This window comes from Trifolium pratense, linkage group LG6, assembly GCF_020283565.1.
Source record: "Trifolium pratense cultivar HEN17-A07 linkage group LG6, ARS_RC_1.1, whole genome shotgun sequence".
In the NCBI taxonomy this organism is placed as follows: domain Eukaryota; kingdom Viridiplantae; phylum Streptophyta; class Magnoliopsida; order Fabales; family Fabaceae; genus Trifolium; species Trifolium pratense.
In genome coordinates, this window is record NC_060064.1 from 16,005,679 (window position 1) to 16,024,609 (window position 18,931).

General features: G+C 32.1%; 1 protein-coding gene across 1 annotated transcript; it reads left to right on the forward strand.

Annotated features, from left to right (window-relative positions):
• The first annotated feature begins 7,706 nt into the window (after positions 1-7,706).
• Positions 7,707-15,088, forward strand: LOC123891816 (ABC transporter G family member 15-like). Its single transcript, XM_045941700.1, has 8 exons — positions 7,707-7,939; positions 8,130-8,209; positions 8,731-9,192; positions 9,273-9,406; positions 12,242-12,515; positions 13,082-13,354; positions 13,524-13,631; positions 14,412-15,088. The coding sequence occupies exons 1-8, from the start codon at positions 7,786-7,788 to the stop codon at positions 14,778-14,780; spliced, it is 1,854 nt and encodes a 617-aa protein (XP_045797656.1). The 5' UTR covers positions 7,707-7,785; the 3' UTR covers positions 14,781-15,088.
• Positions 15,089-18,931: the final 3,843 nt, after the last annotated feature.

The following is an 18,931-nucleotide window of genomic DNA, read 5'->3' on the forward strand; positions in this document are numbered from 1 at the left end:
AAATGAATAAACTTTATGTTAATTCATAAAGTTTAATGGATATAGGCAGACAGTAAATAAAATTTACACATTCAACCAAACACAACCATATTTTCTGCCACGTCACTCCACTTAATAATCCCACTGTCTTGATATGACAATGAAGATTGAAGCATTCTTATTGGTTGAGTGTATAAAGGTTTTTTACTCTGTCTGTTTATGTCCATTAAACTCTAATTCATAAGTTTATACTAGCAAAAATTGCATCTCTATAAGATGTTTTTTTTTTCATAAACTATGTTCAAAAACTTATAATAATACATAAAAATTTATTTATTTGCATAAACTATTTCGCATAAGCTTAAAAATTAGTTAATCCAAATGGGACCTAAATCATTGATTATTTCAGTGGCTAATATTCCTCTATTATTATTTATTACCTTTATGGTATGTTTGGTTTAAAGGATTTAAAAAGGATGATATATATATATATATATATATATATATATATATATATATATATATATATATAGGGCTGCTAACTTAGACCCAGTTGGGTCTAAGTTAGCAAGGTGCACCTTTTCAGTTGGACAAAAATATCCATTTTTTTTATTTTTGAAAGAATAGAGCAACAGGGGCATTTCTGTAATTTACCCAACAGTACACGCGCCCCCACCTTCTTTTCCCACCCCCCAGGACACGTGGCAGCGTGTGATTGCACAAAATCCGCGCGCGTGCATCACACGCGCCGACAGGCGCGCGTGGCTGCAGCCCACACGCGGAGAGAGAAACTTTTTAAAAAAGAAAGGCCACGTGTCAGCATATGATTGGCTGCGTTAATTTTTTTTTCATTTAATACTTTAAACTCAATTATTTCATTGTAAATTAATTTTTTATTTTTTTATTTTTATACCAAAATTCATATTTTTTTTTGTCTACAAATAGAGACTTGGTTCGTTTGATTTGGACACAGAAAAAAAAACCCAATTTTTCACTACCTAAATCTCATTTTTCACTACCTTACATCAACTCACTTAAACCATTCTACTAGGAAAATGGTTTCAGAGTACAAATCTCTGAAACCATTCTACATGCTAAATGGTTTCAGAAGCAAATAACTAATAATCAACTTACTGAAACCATTCTACCAGCAAAATGGTTTCAGATTACAACTCTCTGAAACCATTGTACCAGATAAATGGTTTCAGAAGCAAAAACAATTAATAAATTACTCACTGAAACCATTCTACCAGTAAAATGGTTTCAGAATACAACTATGTGCAATCATTCTACAAGCTAAATGGTTTCAGAAGCAAATGACTAATAATCAACTTACTGAAACCATTCTACCAGCAAAATGGTTTCAGATTACAACTCTCTGAAACCATTGTACCAGATAAATGGTTTCAGAAGCAAACACAATTAATAAATTACTCACTGAAACCATTCTACCAGTAAAATGGTTTCAGAATACAACTATGTGCAACCATTCTACAAGCTAAATGGTTTCAGAAGCAAATGACTAATAATCAACTTACTGAAACCATTCTACCAGCAAAATGGTTTCAGATTACAACTCTCTGAAACCATTGTACCAGATAAATGGTTTCAGAAGCAAACACAATTAATAAAATTACTCATTGAAACCATTCTACCAGTAAAATGGTTTCAGAAGCAAACATTAGTTTTTAATTACCGTTTTATCTCATTTAATTAACTAAAAATAGTTTCAGGTCTCCAAAAATTTCATAAAATACACCAAAAGTTCCAGAATATTATCTACTATTTTCCTGGTATAATGGTTTCAGTGAGTTGGTTGAGTGGTGCGTGTTAAATTACAACACACAAGTAACGTATTTAGTAGACAAAAAAAGAGATTAAGGTAGTGAAAAATTGCGTTTTTTTTTCGGTGTCCAAATCAAACGAACCAAGTCTCTATTTGTAGACAAAAAAAAATTATGAATTTTGGTATAAAAATAAAAAAATAAAAAATTAATTTACAACGAAATAATTGAGTTCAAAGTATTAAATGAACAAAAATCACGCCCAGCCAACCATTGTGTGACACGTGCCCTACTTTTAGAAAGCAAATTTTTCTCTCTCCAGGTTGTAATCCAGTGTGGCGCAGGCGCTGGAATCTGATGGATCAGGATGATCTGGGTTGTCTGATTGATCAGACAGTCTTGATGAGATCAGATCTTGGCTGTCTGATGGAAATCAACGGTCTGTAACCATGGTCCTTTGGTACGCGCGCGACACTGGATCCGCGTCTATTAATGGGTATTTTGGGAAAAGAATGTGGGGGCGCGTGTATATGGTTGGTAAAATTACAGAAATGCCCCTGTTGCTCTATTCTTTCAAAAATTAAAAGAATGGGTATTTTGGTCCAATTGAAAAGGTGCACCTTGCTAACTTAGACCTAGCTAGGGTCTAAGTTAGAAAACCCCATATATATATATATATATATATATATATATATATATATATATATATGCAATCAATTTAAAAATCGGAGGAGTTTGTTAAATGACGAATGAATATGACGGCTCATTTTCTTCTAAGGACAACTATTTTTTGGACTAGTCACCACTATATTGATGTTATTCCTCTTTATATCGAACATTTAGCGATAAATGAAACGCATTAAATTTATTTGCTTAAAACAATTCAAACCAATTGCTTTTTAAAGAAAAAATAAATTAACAAACGTGTACATGTGCTGATGTGCATGTTATTACCAAATATAAATATAACAGACAAGTAAGTAATGTGCACCATCAAACACTTGATCCGTAAGGTCATACAAAATTATTATAGCAGGGGGATATGGGCCTCTTTCCCCATAAGTAATTAGATCATTTCTCTCCCAACCCTGCCTTTCTTTTATACCCTCAAAAATTTTATTTTGCCTTTTGCGGTTTGAAATTTTTTTGCCATCAAACTTCGGTTTTTACGAACCGAAGTTTTTAAACATGGAAACAAAATTCGGTTTATATAAACCGAAATAACATATACCCCCCAAAAAGAAGAAAACTTTATGTGAAAATTCGTATAGAGCTACCTGTGGTAAATTTAGCATATCTCTCTGAATATAAGTTGTATGCTAATGATTTTTAATCTAGTGTAAAGAAGACAAAATTTACTACAAGATTGAAACCGGAATTGTTAAATTTCATTAAGTATAGTATGAGAAAATCTACCTACAAGTTTGAGAAAAGTTTCTGCAAAATGTTGTAGAGATACCTGCGATAAATATATCATAGCTCTCTGAATATAAGTCGTATGCTAATAATTTTTAATCTAGTGTAAAGAAGACAAAAGTTACTACATGATTGACACCGGAATTTTTAAATTTCATTAAGTATAGTATGCGAAAATCTACCTACAAGTTTGAGAAACGTTTCTGCAAAATGTTGTAGAGATATCTGTGGTAAATTTATCATATCTCTCTAAATATAAGTCTTATGCTAATGATTTTTAATCTAGTGTAAAGAAGACAAAATTTACTATAAGATTGACACCGTAATTGTTAAATTTCATTAAGTATAGTATGAGAAAATCTACCTACAGGTTTGAGAAAAGTTTCTGCTCTGTTTCTATACCAGTACCCATTATTTGGTCAAACTGAACCAATTGGATAGTTAACCATCAAAACAAAAATTATATTTGTATTCTTGACACCCTAAGCTTTCAAACGAGTGATCGTTTACTCAAATCGGACATCGTTTAGTATTTCAAATAAATTGTGGAAGTTGAGGGTCTCATGCAGAATTTATGCAGGAAATCTGGAAAAAAATTTGGAACACAATATTTCGATTTATATAAACCGAAATATTTTTTTTGTTAAGATTACCCCTTATCTTCCATCCATTTCCCTCCATCTACTTCGAACCAAATATATTCTTAAGGTGAATTTTTTAGCTATTAGACTACTTGACAAAAAAAATACACTTATAAAAGTGGTACCCTTAGAGCACACTCAAAAGATACACAACGAGCCTTATAACTATTTGTCTATGAGCTCGGTACAATGCGGGAGTTCCACATTTTTTTCATTTCACAAAATATTAGATCTAAGGTTTGAATTTGGTGTTTATATCATACGTCATAATTCTCTCAAAAAATCCGATTACAAATTAATGTTTATATCGATAGATAATATCAAATAAGTCGATCTAAATTATAAAATAAAAAATGGGTGTTGCCCATACAACATAATGAAAAGAGAGATCTAGGACCATTACATGTATACATGCATGTGTTGTTATTGTCACACGGCATTTGATAAAGAAAGAAGGGGTATTAATTACAGTATGGTCCATAATACGAGTTTTACAATGAATGATATATTAAAAAAAAATAAAAATTACAGAGTCAATTCAAACTATTTAAGAACATTCACGATAGATCTCCTATTTTTTGAAATTTAACGTGTACACATCACTCATTTTTTTAGTATCTAATAAATATTTAATCTCTCAAACCCAACATTTCTTAAAAAAATTTAAATGAGATCCATCAATAACACATCTTATCAATAACTCTATGTGTATGTTTGGTTTCAATTCTGGAGCATCCAGAATTGATTCTGAACGTGTAGAATTGATTCTGACTTGTTTGGTTTCTCAAAAGTAGAATTGATTCTGCCTCTAGAATTGATTCTACTTGAAGCTAGAAATCGTAGCTTCTGATTCTAGAATTGATTTTTACACTCAAATTTTTTGTTCAACTCACTTTTTCATGAATATATCCAAACATAAACCACTTCAGCTTAAAATCAATTTTGGCCAGAATCAATTTTACAGAATCAATTCTGCCAAAATCAATTCTCTCCGCCGCAGAACCAAACACACGCTATATCGTTATAAATTTGGTTCCACCAAAATAGTATAAGTATCGTTGCTTTTGTAGAATCAGTACCTATTGAGTACTCATTTGTGTTTTGCTCCAACAAGGGTACATATTAGGTACTGATGCTTCGAAAATAGGTACCCATATTTGGAGATGGTTTAAATGTCCTATTTGAACAAGATCATTTCTAAGTTATTGATATGCTTAATTAGTATCTAGAGAGCACTGTTTAACATTTTTCGGGGTCATACTAAACGTGTCCTCGTGGCACTTGTTAAACATACTAAAAAAGAAAATCAAACACAAAATTAATATTGAGAAGATAACTTTTTATATTTTTAAAGTATTAATGTACAAGTTCCAAAACGAAATTTCCTTATTAATATACTTAATAACTAGTGCTTTGGGGAGCTGTTTAACATTTTCCTAAAACATTGAATATTTTATTTAATATCCAAATACTCAATATTAATTTTGTGTTTGAATACTTAATTAAAAAAAAAAGAGATCATCTTCATCGACATCCAATAAATCCTTATGAGAAAACACGGTCTTAAAATATGTACAAGATATTTTTAATTTATTATTATCCAATAATTTCAATATTTTTGCATCAAATAAAAATGTAAATACACTTATCAAATACTTCCAACCACTTAAATCTAGTTTTCAATGAAGTTATTGTCCTATAAACATACACAAAAAAACTAAAATTGATACTTGATATCAAGGAGGGATACATACAAGAGAACTTGATCATTAATATGTATGTTTTTCACCCCTATAAATTTATAAATTTTGGTTTTCGTCCCTATAAAAAAAATCATATGTTTTCATGTTCCAAATTTTTTATGTTTGTTTAGTTCATAATAAATAATTTATGTTCATTTGTCAATATTATGACTCTTTTATGTTGAAAATATGTCTATGTTATATATTTTTTTGGTTACAAAAAGAGGGCAAGGCCCAAAGAAACTAGAACACTACGCGAACACTCCGAGGCATGCAAGCGCCGGTTATGTAACAGCCTGGGCCCCTTTTCTACGTATTTAGTAGGCAATCCCGGCTGTCACCTCACGATCTTCTCCACCCCCCTCTCTAGTGGAGTTTTTGCCTTCCGTGGGAATAGAACCACGTACCCTGGGGTTCAAGTACATATTCAATCCATTCCCACTACCAATTGAGCTACATAGCCCAATTGGTAGTGAGAATGGATTGAACATGTACTTGAACCCCAGGGTACGTGGTTCGATTCCCACGGAAGGCAAAAACTCCACTAGAGAGGGGGTGGAGAAGATCGTGAGGTGATAGCCGGGATTGCCTACTAAATACGTAGAAAAGGGGCCCGGGCTGTTACAAAAAAAAAAGCTCAATTGGTAGTGGGAATGGATTGAACACGATTTCAAAGTAAATGCTTGGCACCTCTGGCAGAGAAGGTAGGTTTGCCACATATTAATTAACATTGAATCATTCCAGACAATAATGTTGTTGCTGTCGAGTTGCTGGTGTTGTTACAAATTGGGCTTTGGTTTCAATGAATCATGATACACAGTCTTATATGGAAGCTAAGGTTGTTGTTAGTTCTTGTGGACACGATGGACCTTTTGGTGCTACTAGTGTTACGAGGTTGAAGAGTATTGGGGTGCTTGATTTTGTTCTTCGAATGAAAGCTCTAGATATTTATGAATATTGCTGAAGATGCTTTTGTTTGTCGTTTCTACCAATGTTCTGGTTTGCAATTGTTACCGGAAAATTTAGCCACGTTTAACCGTGTCTAAAGTTCCTGAACTTATTTTTTTAGTTTTTCGGTATGTAATTTTGACTAAACATAGGGATGAAGTCAAATAATAGAAAGGGTAAAATAGAAATATTGATTGTTTTTTGTAAGATTAAAGGGTTAAATGTAGGGGTAAAAGGAGAATTTTTCCTTGACTTGATAGGCCTATGTGGAGAGGTAAAGTTTTTTAAAATAAAGAGGGAAACTGGGTTCCTATGCTCAACCAAAAACAACACCACTACGCAAACGCGCGCCTGGTATAAAGAGAGGTAAAGTTAACATTACAAAAATTGGTAAGAAAAAATATAATACTCATGATGGAGGGTCCGTTTAGGTTGGACACATCACAGTTTTGGTTCATGATGGACCATCCAATTTTTTTGTGAGAACCATTAGATTAAGTAGGCTTATAGATCTTGTGGGTCTGATTTGGTCAACAACATGAGGAGGGTGAAAATATTAATATGAAGAGTGAAGGCCTAAGCAAGGAAGGAAGAAGGGTGTAAAGGGTCAAGAGTATTAGAGTATTAGCATGGAGATTCGATCAATCCAAAGATAAATGATTATGGTCCACAATGGACCAATTTTTTTATTGATCTATTTTATACTGGTCCCACGATGGAATCTCCCCTCAAAATTTTGAGGCCCTGTAATATTACTTATATATTATTTATACCTATAAAATATCAGATGTATATTAATAGATTAATTTTTAGGCCCTAAAATAATAGTTATATATTAATGTTCATAAATATCATGAGTATCAATATATTAGTTATCTATACTCGTAAATATAGTTCTAGTCCACTTTAATCTTTGCATAAAATTTAATCTTAGATTATGATATTCCTTTTTGACGTTATATACAAAGATAATTATTTTATATTTCTTGTTCCATTTAATTTAATGCAAGATTTAATATTGATAATTTATATGTTTATAAGAATATTTTTTTTATATTATATGCAATTTAAATCGATAATTTTTTTTATTAAAGAGTCACTTTTATATTTTGCACAAAGCCTCCTAAAACTCGGAGACACCCTGTTAATATTTATATATAGAATATAGAGCAGAGCACAGTATTGAACGTAGCAGAGTTATATTTGACCACTGATGAAGAAATAGAAAGAAGAAAGCAGCAGCAATAATTTTAGAACAAAAAATTATTCAAGGTGATGGTGATGATATGGGAAGATCTAACAGTAACAATTGGTGCAGACAACAAGAAGTTGCTTGATGCTGTCACTGGTTTTGCTCAACCTGGTAGGATCATGGCTGTTATGGGTCCTTCTGGTTGTGGCAAAACTACCTTACTCACCTCATTGGCTGGTCTCTCTCTCTCTCTCTCTCTCTCTCTCTCTCTCTCTCTCTCTCTCTATTTTTTTTACATATAATTAGGGACAAAATAGGTATTTATTAGTACAAAATTAGCCTAAGGATTGATGATTAAAAACCTCACTGTCTGTTAATGTTCTATAGTGACCAGAGCATGCAATAAATATTCTGTTTTGTTTTATAGGAACACATGCTGCAAATGTTACAGAGGCTGGCAACATTCAAATCAACGGGAAAAGGAGAAATTTGTACTCCAAACAAGTGGTTAGACAATATCATATCATATACTAATAAATTGAATGCAATAATATAGTAATGATTTTATCATTTATGTATATATACATAATTAGAGGTCTAAAGCAATCTTTATTGTGAGACCTTATGAAATAAAAAAGTTTACATACGACTTTCTGAAAAATAAATATAAAATCTAAATATTACATACTAACTTTTATGTAAAAGGATTTGAGACTCAACTAAAGAAATACTTGAAATTTAACTGTAGTATTATATATTTATAACCAAATGAAATTTTTTTGAAGCCATTTTTTAGCATAAAATTTTGGAACTTAAAAACCTTCTTGAATCGCTTGACCCTTGAACCGAATCGATCCCCTGAGTTTAAATAAAATGCATATATAGTTTTATATATTTTGTATTTTGAAATTTTTTATGCACTAGTTCTAAATATAATGATTATTTAAACTGATTTCACTTCCACTAGTTCTGACTATGCCATTTGTGTCGCTTTAATTAATAATAATGTATATTTGTTAAATTTTCAGTCTTTTGTGGGTCAAGAGGAACTTTTCTTGGGAACTTTAACTGTAAAAGAAACCCTCACATACTCAGCAAATATGAGGCTACCTTCTAAAATGACAAAACAAGAGATAGACAAAGTTGTGGAAGACACAATAATTGAAATGGGACTTGAAGATTGTGCTAATACTAAAATTGGTAATTGGCATCTAAGAGGTATTAGTAATGGTGAAAAGAAAAGACTTAGCATTGGTCTTGAGATTTTGACACAACCCTTTGTGTTACTTCTTGATGAACCAACTAGTGGACTTGATAGTGCCTCAGCATTCTATGTCATTCAAGCTCTAAGTAACATTGCTTTTAAAGGAAAGATTGTTATTTGTTCAATTCATCAGCCTGGGTGTGAAACTTTTAATATTTTTGATGATTTACTTTTGCTCTCAAATGGTGAAACTGTTTATTTTGGAGAAGCTAAGATGGCTCTAAAGGTAATATTTTTTGTGAATGTGACCAAATGCAGTTTATTTGGTCAAGTGACCATCTAAAAATATCTCTACGTTGGGATTAGTTTTTTGCTGATGCAGGTTTTCCTTGTCCTATCAAAAGAAATCCTTCAGATCATTTCCTTATGAGCATTAATTTGGATTTTGACTTCATTAATGAAGCTCTTGCAAGATGCCATGTAAGCATAGAAATTTTATGGTTTTGATGGTTGCCAAATAGTAGTACTTTATGAATTTCTAATAGTTAGTTGGAAAGGAGAAATGTTAGTAGTTCGTATTTGGTGGTTTGTTGCTTTTCAGAATCTTTTCTAGCGTTTTTTTTATGTATATCATTTATTTTATTTTTATGCATTTTTGATACTTCTGCTATGCATTCTGGTTGTTTTATCCGTTATACTTGTATATTTATCTATTTGTCATTCGAAAAAGAAAAAAAAAGTAGTGGAGATGAAACTCTAAATCTACATTATACTCCTTTGAGAACTTCTTCTTTAGTTTCTAAAATTTTCAAAATTAGTTCTTTTAGTTTCCTATGTCAATACTTATGAGAGCTTCTACAGTACATTTGAATCGGTACATTAAGTTATTAAATTGATAAATTAACGATTATTTTTATGAATTAAAAAATTATTAGCTAGTTATTGTAATTTAGAGATGATAATATCAAAAGAAAAAAACACGATTTCATAGTTTATGAGTATTAAACTAATTTTTTAACATATTTTCATAAAAAAATTCAACATTGACTATCATGAGGAATAAAAATTCAAAAACTTATCAAATTTTATATTTTTGATAGTTTTGATAAATATCATTTGGTTATTATAATTTTTTGAATGATAGAAAAAAATGATTATTTTTTAAACAAATTATTGATTTTTCTATTAATTTGATGACCTAATGTATCGGTTCATTCGAAATTATCAAATGTACCATAGAATTACCCCATTTTAAATATGTAATGTTAGAGATAAATAATGGATTTTCTTTTTTGCAAGAACGAAAAATATATTTAAATCTTTTTTATATCATTTTTATTGATAATAATGTTTTTGAATGTGAATATTGTCATTGACAGCCTACATCTTCAAATTCCACGGTAGGAATGAGAACGACAGATATTAGAAAGGAACTTATAAAGAGTTACAAAAATTCAGAGCTATTCATCAATACAAGAAGAAAAATTCAACAACTAAAAACCAATGTATTAATATGTTACTCAATATTTCATCATATTTAAATACCAATTTTACTTTTTCTTTATTTTTTTATTTAATTAATCAATTGACTAAATTTAAATGCAAATTAAGGTGATTGAAGAGGAAGCAACTAATTCCAATTAGGGGTGTGCAAAATATCCGGTCATATGGATATGACTATATCCAAATCCAAAACCAACCCCAAATAACCAGTTATTTGGAAACAGATATTAACCAGACCATTCTAAAAATGGTTGGGTATCCATTATGTAAATCCGGTTTTTTAATTAAATGCCCATATCCATGTCCAAATCCATTGGATTAGACTTTTTGCGCATTTCTTCATTTTTTGATATGGAACTTTTGACTATTTTTTTTATGCTAATTATCCTATAAAAACCTAAAATCGGCCGGCAACCCGAAAAATCGGCAAAAAAAACCTTAAATTAGCCAAAAGCCCAAAAATCGACTATAAACCCAAAAATCGGCCAAAAATCCAAAAAATTTGCCGAAAAACTTAAAATCGGCCAAAATTCCAAAAATTGACTATAATCCCTAAAATCGGATGAAAACCAAAAAAATCGGCCGAAAAACCAAAAATCGACCGAAAAACCCAAAAAATCGGCCGAAAACCTAAAATCGGCCAAAATAAAAAAAATCGACTATAAACCCTAAAATTGGCCGGCAACCCAAAAAATTGGCAGAAAAAACCTAAAATCGGTCAAAATTCCAAAAATCGACTATAAACCCTAAAATCGGCCGAAAACCCAAAAAATCGGCTGAAAAACCAAAAATCGACCGAAAACCCAAAAAATCGGCCAAAATCCAAAAAATCGACTATAAACCCTAAAATCGGACGGCAACCCAAAAAATCGGCAGAAAAACCTAAAATCGGCCAAAATTCCAAAAATCGACTATAAACCCTAAAATCGGCCGAAAACCCAAAAAATCGGCCGAAAAACCAAAAATCGACCGAAAACCCAAAATCGGCCAACATCCAAAAAATCGGCCGAAGAATCTAAAATCGTCCCTAAACCCAAAAAACTCGGCCGAAAACCTAAAATCGACCCAAAATCCTGAAATTGGCTATAAACCTCAAAATCGGCCGAAAAACCTAAAATCGACTATAAACCCATTTTTCGGCCGATATTAGGGTTTATAGTCGATTTTTTTGTTTTTCGGTCGATTTTTTGTTTTTCGGTCGATTTTAGGGTTTATAGTCGATTTTTGGGTTTTTTGCCGATTTTAGGTTTTTCGGCCGATTTTTTGGGTTTAGGGTCGATTTTTGGGTTTTCGATTAATTTTTTGGGTTTTCAGCCGATTTTAGAGTTTATAGTCGATTTTAGGGCTTTTGGTCGATTTTAGGTTTTTCAGCCGATTTTAGGTTTTTCCGCCGATTTTTCGGTTTTTCGGTCAATTTTTGGGTTTATGGTCGATTTTATTAAAATTAAATGAAGGAAATTCAATTATGTTATCCAAATAAAATATAGGAATTTATTCTATGTATAAAATTTTGATTTCTTTACTATTTTTTTACGCAAGTTTTACTAAATTTAGATTTTTTTAAATTGTCTTAAAACCAGTTTTTAAAATGAAATAACTGATTTTTTTTTATCAGATTTAAAAATAACCGGTTAAAAATTGGATTTAAAAAATGACCACTTTTAAATTTGGTTTGGTTAAAATAACTGGTTATATATCCATAACTAAATTTATAACCAGTTTTATAACCGGTTTATAATAAAATATGGTTATGGTTATGAATCCAAATCCAATTAAATGGTTTCGGTTTGGATATGGTTTGGTTTGTCAAATTATCCGACCATGCACACCCCTAATTCCAATATTGTAAGAAGCAGTGCCAATTGGTGGAAGCAACTTAGCACATTAACCAAACGGTCTTTCCTTAACATGAACAGAGACTTGGGTTACTATTGGCTAAGGATAATATTCTACATACTTACAGGAATTACTATTGGCACCCTCTTTTTTCACATTGGCACTGGCAACTCCTCAATTTTGGCTAGAGGAAAGTGTGTATCATTCATTTATGGTTTCATGATAAGTATGTCATGTGGAGGATTGCCATTTTTCATTGTAGAATTGAAGGTATAATTTTGAATAGGTCTAATTCTACTTCTACTCCTCCTATTTTTATAAAACCGTAGTACTCATATTTCTAATTGCGCAATTTTGATCCTCCATTTTAGAAATTTTGATCAAATCCATGAATTTTTTTTTTTGGTGGTCAAATCCCTGATTTTAACCATCCAATTTGATGACATGAGAATAAATTAGGTGACCTAACATTATAATGAAGGTCTAATTGTTAAGGGTCTTCAATAATAGTGTGTTAAAATGAGTCGTGACCAAGCTTACAAAGTCAAAAGAATATCAATTAAAATGAAACAAGCGGTTGAGAGTAAACAATATATTGTCACGTCATCAAATTGAATATGTTCAAAATCATGGATTGATCAAAATTTCTGAAATGAGGGACCAAAATTGCAATTTTGACAAAATAGGGGGACCAAAACTATATTTAAGAAGCCTTTTAAGTAATTCATTTTTTTTTATAGATATACATTTATTTAGAATTGAAAATGAATATCATATTGTTCTATTGTGTTTCCTGCCAACCTAATGAATTAATGTCATGTCACAATAAAATTTAGGTGTTCTATGGTGAAAGATCCAAAGGGCATTGTGGAGAGGCTGCATTTGTAATATCAAACCTTATATCATCATTCCCTTTCCTCCTTCTAGTATCAATCTCCTCTGGAGTTGTTATTTATTTCATGGTTCAATTTCATCCTGGTTTTGAAAATTGTACATTTTTTTGTATCAACTTATTTTGCTGTCTATCGGTTGTTGAGAGCTGTATCATGGTTGTGGCCGCAATTATCCCAAATGTCATGACGGGTATAGGAACAGGGACCGGTTTTATAGTAAGCAAAAATCCTTTATTTCCTCCTCAAATGTAACACACATGCACGCACACAAAAACACACGATATATAAAGATGAAAAACATATTTAACCTTATATATATATATATATATATATATATATGCATTTGTAACTCTAGGTGATAAGTTTGTTGGATGGTTTTGTGTAGATTTTCATGATGATGCCTTCCCAAATATTCAGACCACTAAATGACCTTCCTAAGTTCTTTTGGCGCTATCCAATGTCCTATCTCAGTTTTGCTTCTTGGGCAGTGCAGGTACAATGTTCATTATTTTTAGAAAGATACTTACCATTAGTACCTAATGCAAAATTGAGAACACATTTTAATTAGCATAACTATATAGTACCATGTACACTTTTAATTTTCTCCATATAATGGTGGAGCTTGGAGGATTTGGACTCCTTGCATTGGAATATGGAATATTTCAACCGTTCAATCAAAGTTGAACGTTTATTATTTAAACTTTGTCAAACAAGTTTAAAATACAAAACGAAAATATGGACTGTCCGATCAAAATAGATCCGCAACAATATGTAAATTTGATACAATATTTGCTATAAAGTGACAAAAATGAAAACTTTTCTTGCAAATATGCGGTCAATCGTAGACCGTTAGATTAATTATTTTTTTCCGAACATCTACAATAATGACTATACCATAAAACGGACCTTTGATGCGACCCAATTTGAGAATGAATGACTTTTTTTTGTCCAGTAGTTTAGTAACTAGAATTTTATCTTTTAAAGTGAATACGTGGGAGTATCAGAGTTCAAACTCTGATCCTGCATATTACATACAATATCCCTACCAATTGAGCTACATTAACAGAAACAAAAATGAATGACTTTTGATGAACCGATTCTGTGGATTCTCTGACCACATTAAATTTGGGTCCACATAAATTAAATAAGTTAGCTCCAACTACTTACTCACAATAATAGCATATAATTTTAATGGGGAAACTCTTCCTTTTTTTGGTATGAAATTATATACTCCAAATAACAATGATTGTTGCTATGCATTTATCAACTATAGGGACAATACAAGAATGACATGTTAGGGGTTGAGTTTGATCCTCTACTACCTGGAGGCCCAAAAGTTACTGGAGAACAAGTATTGCCAATATTATTTGGTGTTTCACTAAGTCATGGAAAATGGTTGGACCTAACAGTTTTGGTTATCTTATTATTTCTTCATAGATTGCTTCTTTTCTTGGTGCTTCGTTATAACAAAAGAGGAATATCACATTTGCTATGGATTTATGCAATGGGAAATCTACAATTTGCAAAACGAGGTTTACTGAAGAAAAAGCCATCAATGTCTTCTAAGAAACAAGAACCAACCCGTCCACTATCGTCTCTAGAGAATGCTATGTCACCAGACTATGCAATATTAAAGCTTTGATATAATGCATATTGTATTTTATTGTGTATTTACTCTGTTTTTCATATCAAATAGTCTGGTGACTCGACTCACGTACCGTAAATGTGGAGAATGAAGAATCTCGAGTTCGAATTTAAACCTCCTGCAAATAATGTCTTTGAAAGTTACCAACTGAATACACTTACATGAGGCCTTTATACTTGTTTTTAATGTGTGTATTAAGTAATCCATCTCAATAAGGATATAATTATGCATTATACACTTATATATTTGTATACTTCATTTTAATGTGTACACTTAATTATGCATTATATAATGTCTCCCTACTTTGGAATATTATTAAAGCTTTGATATCATGCTATTATATATTATATTTTAAGGGCACATGTTAAGCTACCTAAAAATAGAAATATAGCATTTAATGATAGAAAATATTTAATGTTTAGAAAATTAAATACACCACAAATTCAATAAATTTTTTCCACAATCACAAATCTTTGTCGTGCTCTTCGATTACGCGGTGGTGCTCTTCCATTCTGATGGCGGTGAATAATTTCATCAATGTTGGCGGTAATCTATTAAAACAAGAAAGTCATGAAATTTTATGTTGTATCTTCTTTAAGCAGAAATCATATATAAAACGAGACATTCATCAGTTTTGACTATAATTGATTAAAATGAATAAAGGTCATTGTGAATCTGAAATGACACAAGAACAAAGACACAGTTGCGGTGGCGTGTGGCGGAGCGATGACTCTATGGTGGTGAGGCAGCGCAACAACAAGGCGCCGAGTTGCAGGTACAGTAAGGGGAGGTGAGGCGTTGGGTTTTGATGGAGAAGATGAAAATGAATTACTCGTCTGCTTTATTTAAAAAATACTGAAAAATAAATAACTTAATCTCAGCCGTTGATTTTTTCTTTTGCCACATGTCACACATTGATGCAATCAATTGGCTAAATGGAGGATATAGCAAATGGAGGGAACTTGAATTCCATAAATAGTGTCCATGAAAACTACCAACTGGACATATATACTTGTTTTTAATTTGTGGAATAATTAATCCATCTCAATAAGGATATAATCATGCATATATTTTTGTCTATTTTTAGTGTATATACAAGAAAACAGCAAGTTAAGTTACTGGCGGTCAAAAGTCCTCTAAAAATGACTAAAACCGCCGCAAAATTAACATTTACTGGCGGCCTCAAAACACCAATAAATTAGGCGTTGGTAAATTTTGTGCCAGCCAAAACCGTCAAAAATGAAAAAGACGAAATTTACTGGCGATCTGGACCCCCGATAAGTAAAAGCTATATGTCCAGCCATATATACGCGGCCCAAGCCGCCACTACCTTGCAATATTTATATTAAAATATTGAAAAGCAAATTCCTCTTTTTCATATTTATTAATTAATCATATTTATTAATTAATAAAATAAAATTACTCAAACCAAAGCAATTTCTCATTATCCATTCATTCTTCTTCCAAAATGCAGAGAATGGTTTTTAATTGTTGTGGTTTTTGTGTGTGTTGATATGAAAATAAATGGACGAGTAGGAGTAAAATGGGTTGAGAAAAAGGGATATTATTAAGTCCCTGAGCATAAGAGAAACGAATGGTATTTAATTTTGTATTGCAGGTTACCGGTGGTTTAGGCCGCCACTAAATTATAGGCGGCTTTGGCCGCCACTAAGTTACAGGCTTGCACTAAGTTACCGACGGCTTAGGCCGTCACTAAATTATTGGCGGTTTAGGCCGCCACCAAGTTATATGTTGATTAAAAAAAAAATATTTTTTAATGTTTTGAGGATTTTTTCTCACTTATTGAGAGGGCTTAGGCCGCCAATAATTTATTGGGGCTAAAACCGCCAATAAGTGTAAATTAAATTCGCCAATAAATTCAAGTATTCTTGTAGTTTTGTTTGACTAAATGAATGAAAGAGATCCTTGCGCGCGCCCTTGCCACTTATTATAATCTCTTGCAAGCAATAGATTTTTATAGATACTTATCAAATCATATTAAAAAGTAGGTACATATATTTAATGTCATAGATTGCTATATACTCACGATTGGTGTTAATTGCACCGTCTCAATACACAGTTTTGTTTGTTTGTGTTGTTCTGATTGAGATTGTTGAGACATTGTCCGTCAATGCTATAATCCTAACCCTCGTATGGTGGCAAACCTTAATCATTGCCTCTACATCTTTGCTCTTTTATTTTTCTATGAATAAAAACATACCCCCGCTACATCTTTGCTCTTGGACTACAAACACCAACACCCCAACAATGGCACGATTGAACTTGAGTTTTTATTCTTATGGTGTGTAATGTTAGATAATAAAGTATTGAGCCTAAGCTACTGGGCTTTTATACTAGTAAGTTAGAGTCCATTAGGTTATATTATAAATATTTTCTTATCATTTTTGTAATGTGAAGCTATCGTAATGTAATGTAAACTCTAGCATCCTTTGTTCCTTTCTATTCCTCTCTTCTTTTTGATTGATTGTGTAGTTAACATGGTATCAGAGCTGGGTTAAGCACTGCAATGTGGACATTTGACCTTGGATCACGCTAGGCGTGTGGGTGGGTGTTGAATATGTTGGTTGTTGTGTTTGAAGTCTCACATTGCTTAAGTTCCCTAGATGTGAAGTGTATAAATATGTGAGGGCAACCTCATCCTTTGAGTTAACTTTTGGGGTTGAGATCCAAGCATATTTAACATGGTATCAGAGCATGGTTTGATCCTCCTTGAATTGTTCTAGCTTCCGCCGTTGAGTTCCCCAAAATTTGGGAATATATTTGTTTTTTTGTTTGATGGATGGTACTCTTGATTTGTTCTTTCCTTAGTTATTTGGTAGTTCCCTATTGATTGTTGTAGCAGCTGGGTTTTCAATTTAGATTTGTGGGTAAGTTTTATTGGTTCGATTATATGTTGTTGTCGCAAGAGATCTGTTGGTTAGGTTTTAGTTTGCCAAAGTCTGATTCGTATAAAAAAAAATTGGAATGTTGTTAGCTTAGCTACTTTGATGTCATAGCAGTACTACTAGGAGATGATTATGATTATGTATTAGGTAAGCTTTGAATTTGTAGGGATGAAGAATCGGTGCATTAGAAACGGCGCACTGCTTGCGATCATTAGTTGAGCTATAAACTTTGAAGTTGTTGGTAGCCATTGTTTTGGGAATATTGGATTGGAAGAAAATTTGTGGGAGCATGTGATTAAGTTGGTTTTGTTTGGTGCGGTAATGTCTCACTAATTTTTTTTTTTGGAATTTGGGACTCATTGGTGTTGTTGCTGCCTTTTGAGTATTCTGGTTGGCTTTTGGAATATATTTGGAACCAATTCGGTTAGATTTGTTTGTTTGCAATTGATTCGGTTTTGGTTAGTTTGGACTGGATTAGATTTCTCTTTGGATGTTGCTCATCTACTAGATACGTCTCTCTTTTGTTGTTGCTTCTCTCCGATGATTTTCTCCCTCTATTTGGATGCTTCTCTCTGATGATTTCTCTCTCTGTTTGAATGTTTCTCCCTGATGATTGTTTTGTCTGAGTTCTGTCTTATTGCTTCTCGTTGATTTCTTATGTATGATGAATTCTCCCCGCTGATTTTCTTCTATTTGATTGTACTTCTCTCTATTGATTCTTCTGATTGCATTGCACTTCTCCCCTATTTGATTGCACTTCTCCCAATATTGATTCTTCTTATTGATTGCATTGCATTCTCCCTCTATTGGTTCTTCTGATTGATTGTACTTCTCCCTATTGATTCTTCAATTTAGTTCTCTCTATTGGTTTGTTTATTGTTAGCTTAGATTGCATTGGATGATGAATTGGTTTGACTTGGTTTGTCTCTCTCTGATGATCTATTTGAATGCTTCTATCTGATGGTTTCTCTCTTTGGATGTTACTTCTTTCGGATGATTGTCCACTTTGGTTGCTTCTCTCAATTGGTTAGTTATCAGTTGGTTTGGTTTATTTTATGGGTTAATTTGTAACAAGCTTAAAACTTAGTAAGCTTTAACTTGATGGGTGTTAGATAATAAAGTATTGAGCCTAAGCTACTGAGCTTTTATACTAGTACGTTAGAGTTCATTATGTTATATTATAAATATTCTCTTATAACTTTTTGTAATGTGAAGACATTGTAATGTAATGTAAACCCTAGC

Bases quoted from the DNA above. Each gene is read 5' to 3' on its own strand.
- LOC123891816 (XM_045941700.1), top strand. From the start codon at position 7,786: ATGGTGATGATATGGGAAGATCTAACAGTAACAATTGGTGCAGACAAC. The intron at 7,940-8,129 runs GTCTCTCTCTCT...TTTGTTTTATAG, and splicing joins CTTACTCACCTCATTGGCTG to GAACACATGCTGCAAATGTT. The intron at 9,193-9,272 runs GTAATATTTTTT...CGTTGGGATTAG, and splicing joins AAGCTAAGATGGCTCTAAAG to TTTTTTGCTGATGCAGGTTT.